The sequence below is a fragment of the Sesamum indicum genome, linkage group LG9 (assembly GCF_026168435.1).
Source record: "Sesamum indicum cultivar Baizhima isolate 11 linkage group LG9, ASM2616843v1, whole genome shotgun sequence".
NCBI classification, from domain to species: Eukaryota; Viridiplantae; Streptophyta; class Magnoliopsida; order Lamiales; family Pedaliaceae; genus Sesamum; species Sesamum indicum.
In genome coordinates, this window is record NC_142665.1 from 14,750,828 (window position 1) to 14,757,014 (window position 6,187).

At 38.4% G+C, this 6,187-nt stretch overlaps 1 protein-coding gene across 1 annotated transcript; it reads left to right on the plus strand.

Moving 5' to 3' along the window:
* The first annotated feature begins 206 nt into the window (after positions 1-206).
* LOC148786911 (uncharacterized) lies at positions 207-626 on the plus strand. Its single transcript, XM_088885013.1, has one exon. It carries the CDS (start codon positions 207-209, stop codon positions 624-626), a length of 420 nt encoding a protein of 139 aa, XP_088741139.1.
* Positions 627-6,187: the final 5,561 nt, after the last annotated feature.

Here is a 6,187-nt window from a genome sequence, read left to right on the forward strand (position 1 = left end):
ATCCTGGAACTATTTCCCCCAGCCCAAGCTCATAAAAAAATTATTATTGTAGCAGAGGAATATTTCTCAAAATAGGTAGAAGACGAAGTCGTGGCTAAGATATCGAAGAAGGAAGTGATCAATTTTATTTGGAAGAATATTATTTGCCGATTTGGGATACCTAGAGTATTGGTTTTGGATAATGGAACTCAATTTCAAGAAGAATTATGGAATGGTACAAGGAGCTGAAGATCGCGCAATATTTTACCGCTGTAGGCAATCCACAAGTAAATGGACAGACTGAGGTCACTAATCGAACTATCTTGCAGCATCTAAAAATGTGCATTGTGGCTAAGGGATTGTGGGTCGAGGAACTGCCAGGAGTTCTCTGGGCCTATCGAACAACCCCGCAAACTGCAACAGGTGAGACTCCATTTTGCTTAGTTTATGGAACTGAAGCCATTATCCCTACAGAAATAGGTGAGGAATCCCAAAGGGTTATGACGTACGACCCTGAGACCAACCAAGATGAAAGGAGTTTCGATCTAACCACAATTGAAGAGAGGAGGGACACGACGTATGCGAGGATAATGCATCATAAGGGAATAATGATGAATAACTACAACCGGAAGGTGAAACCAAGGTAGTTGCATGTGGGAGATCTCGTGCTAAAAAAAGTTGAAGTGTCTCGCCATGTGGGGAAGCTCGACCCCACATGGGAAGGACCATATAAAGTGATTGAAATTAAAAAGAGGGGCACTTATAAGTTGCAAAACATGCAAGGGCAGAACTTACTGTGACCTTGGAACATAAACAACTTGAAGAAGTTCGATGCCTGAAGATCGCTTTCTTTTCTCTATTGCGCCTGAAAAAGGCCACGTGTAAATGGATCTGAGAAAGATCGATTTCTTTTCTCTTTTGCGACTGAAAAAGGCCACTCTTGTACATGAATCTGATAAAGATCACTTTCTTTTCTCTTTTACGCCTGAAAAAGGCCACATGGTTGTAGATAGGATTTGAAAAAGATCGTTGTTTTTCCTCTTTTGTGCTTGAAAAAGACCACCCGATTGTACATCGATCTGAAAGATATCACCTTTTTCTTTAGAGCCTGAAAAGGGCCCAATATCTAGTGATCTGGGAAAGATCAGGATTTTACTTCTTGGAGTTCTAGTTCAACGGTTTGAGCAAGATCCAAATTTTACGAGCTTGAAAAAGGCTCTGGAAGAGATCTAACTTTATGCAATCTGAAAAAGATGCATTACTTTAAGCCTGATGAAGGCCATTAATTCATTAGTTGATCTGAGAAAGATCTCATGCGATCTGAAAGAGATGCATTATTTGGAGTCTGATGAAGGTCATTAATTCATTAGTTGATTTGAGAAAGATCTCATGCGACCTGAAAAAGATGCATTACTTGGAGCCTGAGGAAGGCCATTATTTCTTTAATTGATCAGAGAAAGATCTCATGCGATCTGAAAAAGATGTATCACTTGAAGGCTATTAATTCTTTAATAGGTCGGAAAAGACATCACGCGATCTGAAAAGGCATTCAAAATTAGCCCACAATTCTGGTTACAAAAGGGGAGTATACAAAAATCCAACACAATCGAGTTTAGTCCAAACAGCAAAATAAGGAGTCCAACTCAAGACGACAAAATGACAGAAGAATAATCTGATCTAACTTCTCAAAAATCTCAAAAAAGAATTAAAGATTGTTCCTACTTTTGATTCTCCATCTCGTCCAGTAGAACAGAGAATTTATCCTCTTTCTCAGGAGGGGGGGGGCTTATAGGGGTAAAGTTGGAGTTTTCCATCAAGCGAGGGATTTAAGCGTCGTTGATCGAAACCCCCTGCAAACGCACCTAAGGTGTTAAGTTTAGCCTTGCAGGTATTGAAGTCGTTGTTGAAAAAGTTTGCAGCTTTTATCTCAACTGCAACCTGGAATGCAGGAGCCTTCATGGAATCTCGAACAGCTTGTATTTAAGAACTGGCAAGCAAGCTCTGATGTTCTTCTATGATTATGCGACCAGCTTGACCTTCTTCGACACCCTCTTGATGGCCAGCTTCATAACCTTCTTTTAGGCCCTCAAAGTGATCGTCTTCTTTAGCTTTAGCAGCCTTGACCGCAAAAGCTGATAGCTGATTCTTGAGTTCCAGTACTTCTACAGTCAAAGCCTTCTCCTAGGTTTCCTTTTTAGTGAGTCGCGCTCGCAGATACCTGAGCTTTTTCTCAGCGATCATGTGATTTCACCGGTACCTCGTGCATTTTAAGGCCAAGCTATGGTCGAGGGTTACAACCTCCAAAGTCATATCAGATCGTAAGAACACAAGTCCAATTCAGGAAGATCACAAAAACTTATCTACCTGCATCATGGAATGAGTTGCATGTTCCTCCAAACGAGTGTGCGGAGTCGCCAACAAGGATGCCTGATCGCGAGGGAGAAGTCAGTTACTGTACAACTCCCAGGAATCTTGCCCAAGTTCCCCATGCAGCACTGAATTCCTCGCAGATATGTTCTAGTTCAGCACAAAACGCTCTTTCATGCAACTCAGAAGTTAGGTGATGGTCGCTCTTGAGTTCTTTGCGAGCCTCCTTCCACCAAGACATAATCTCTAAGCTCAGTCATTCCTAGGCTTGCTCGGCAGCCTCCTTAGCCATTCTGCTTTCAGATCAGGATTTATTGTCTTTGCTTGACTTGGACGATCCCGACCCTTTGTCGTGGTCCTTGTGCCTCTAGCGGTTTTTAAAGCTCGTGCCCTCACCGGCCTCTTCGGCAGGAGCTGAAACTCTAGAGGGCGAACTAGCAGGTAGACGGGGTTCAACAGGGCCAAGTGAAGGAAGGGTCTCATCTCTAAACTTAGATAGGATCAGTTTAGCTGGGATTAGCTGGACTGGGCTCCCAAGCAGGTGACGGGGTCGCAGATGTATCAGCAAGGGGTGCGACCTGACCGGCTTCGGAGCTGTTCTGCAGAGTGCAAAGACGTAGCGCGATCCGTGAAATCATAACCACTTCGCCTGCAAGAAAGGAGATATACAGGTTGGAAAGTGTAAATGAAAGAGGAAAAGAATAAAAGGCATCGTATATGCGAAGTGCAAAAAGGTCACTAAAGAGTCTTTGACGCGAAGGGGTGCTAGAGAAAGACGAACGAGCCACAAAACCTCTTCGATTAGAAGTCTCTTCGGATTATACCGATAGGCTATAAGCCTATTGATTTGATCGTCTTCCAGCCCCCCTCCACCTGTTTTTGGATCAGGTTTGTGTTTGCTCCATCACAACGGAAGGGCCACATTTGACCTGGGGGAGGTCGCACAAAAAGAAATTTCTCTCGCCAAGGCCCAACATTGGATTTCAGAGTATCCAAAAACCTACAATCCTTCCTAGCGGATAAATAAAAGAAACCCCTATCGCACGACCTCTTGGAGGTAGTGAAAGAATAGAACGATCAAAAATTATCAAAACTAGGTTCGAGATGAAGAACCTTCATTATTATTATGAAAAAAATTACAGTAATAGATCTATAAATTAATAACCTTGGGACTATGAAATTTTATTAATTTAGAGAGATATTAATTTATCGATAAATTAATATTTTATTAATTAAAAGAGAGACTTTTTAAATTCAACAAATTTTGTACATATGTATTGAAAATAAATGATTCATATATGTTTCATTGATTATATTCATGCATCAATCAATTCTTTGTAACTAATTAAATATATTCATGTATAATATCAATTTATTATATACAATTAACTATTATATTCATAGACGCATGTTCAATTTATTGAAATTACTTAAATATGCATGTTTACATTAATTCGTTGCACTTAAATAACTATTATAGCCAATTAAATATATTCATGCATGATGAATGAAACATATACTATATAAATCTCAATATGAAAATAAAGTAATTCATAACACCCAACCATGTCTTCTCATTTAAAAGGCATCGCAAAATCATCCATGAATGATCAAATGCGTAAAGCATTACAAACTTCATATTTTAGCAAATTACCATAATATTTATAGTTATAATATTCATGAATTATTAATTTAAAGTTTTAATGGGACCTAATATTTATAAAGGAATTTTTTGAAAAATTATTATCTTATTATCTTATCGAATTTGATGATTTTTTACAAAGGCCCAAGTCGGGACCGGAAGATTTTATTATTTTAGAAAGTTTATTAATTTATAAAGGTTTTACTGTATATGACAACCAGAGTTTGGAGACAATTGCATTGGGCAAAGTCGCAATCGATGAAGAATACTGGAGGAGCCAAAGGAAATCTCAAACCCACGTCATAGTGCTGAAGGGAAAAAGCACGATAACCAGAGGGGGGTTGGTGCATGCAATCAAAAGACCTAGGGATCATAATTTCATAATCATGTGTTATATAATAGCGGTCTCTTATCTTATGTATGGGGAGTTTGACAGCACTAACTATAGCCGCCCTGGGATTTCTACTCATCCTATCTTGAAATTTCTCAAGGGTAGAGGGACCAGCAGGGTGGTCCGCAGGACGTTTCGGTTTAAGGGATTTACTAGCTGTTTTGATAGGACTAGGAAACGTAGCAGGTAAAGGGGCATGGTCAGACCTAAGAGAGGTCGCAGACGACCCCGAATCGGAATTAGAACTAGAGCCAGAATTAGAACTGAAGCTAGAAGACATCGTACCTTGAGAAGATTGGGCTATCTCGAGATGCTGTGGATCGAGATCGGACACTTGGAAGGTAGGTCGAATGCTTGAAGAAGAGCGAGTAACTCAGGGTTTTGAATGATCAGCCTATTTATAGGAGGACGACTTGGAAAAACGCGCCTAAAATGAAGGGCCATGGTGAGGACACGTGGAAGCGACTCTAACATGATCAACGGACACGATTGTTCACCTTCTTCAAAGAGCAATAAATTGAACTTTGAATTAGTGGGGGAGTAATGATGGGGAAAACCCCAATTTTTATGCGGAGTACCTAAAATACCCTTAATGAAGGGTATTTTCATCATTTGGGAGCTCTGGATCCGCGCACCAATGAAGGCGGGTCGGGTAATCCATAATCCAAACCTGTTCCATGAATGAAGACCCCGACACATGGAGGATCGTCCGATCGAGGATGTCTATCATTTCGATGACGATACGTGGCCCAAACAACAGTATTTATATGGGCCTTATAAATATCCCAACACTCTACAGTTTGAGGTAACTGCATCATTCTTGTTTTCGACCTATATTCATCTGATCGTACATGTTCACCTCGAATACTACTAATTTGAGCGTCGGAGGGTCGTTGTCGGGGACGCACCCGACAAGCTTTACGTGCTTGTTTTGTTCTCAGGAACTCATCACTCGATCTTGATAGAGTAAGCATTCAACTGAGAGGTCAACCTTCAAGATCGCAAAGCTCGAGCAAGATCAGTACGTAAAAAATTATCTCATCAAATACCATAATATATGAATTTATTAAGATTTTAGAAATTGGCAAAGTAATGTGTTGATGCATGACTCGCCACTTGGTAGAGTCAATTAGTGGCAAGCTACGTGTTTCCTTCCTCATTTCCTACTTTTTGTGTGTGTGTGTTTTAATTTTAGTTTTTCTTTTTTTTTTTTAACTTTTATCAAAATTATAAATTACACCTTTATTGTTTTTTAACCCTATATAATTCAATCCAAATATTTTATGAAGATTCATTAAGTCCAATTGAAAATTTAATATATTTAAACTATACCTTATAATTTATTTTCTAGCCAATTTGTAACTTTCTAACTGGTAATTTTATCCAAAATATCCAGAATTTAAATGAGTACAATTCCAGGTAAGTTTATCAATTTATTTTCTTTAAAAATATTTTGGTTCCGTAATATAATAATTTTTGCTATTAAAAAGTAAAATTTTATTGTTATGATAATTTATGTTGTGTTTTTTACACTATATTCAAGGTAAATTTCTTGCATATGATAATTTTTTTTATTCATAATTTAAATCACATGATGTTGCTAAACGTATTTTTAAAACTATTTGATAATATTTCTTTGTTTAACATGTTTTCATTGTGCTTTTTTCTTTTTTCTTTTTTCTTTTTGAGACATATTTGGTATAATATAACAGTTTCAATGGATTGAGTTATACGCACGCAACAAACTATATATAATTCAAGGTATATTATATTGCGTGATCTGAATTTTATCTGTTTTTACATTTGGG

Excerpts from the sequence above, each read along its gene's own strand:
- LOC148786911 (XM_088885013.1), top strand. The coding sequence starts at position 207 with ATGGAATGGTACAAGGAGCTGAAGATCGCGCAATATTTTACCGCTGTA.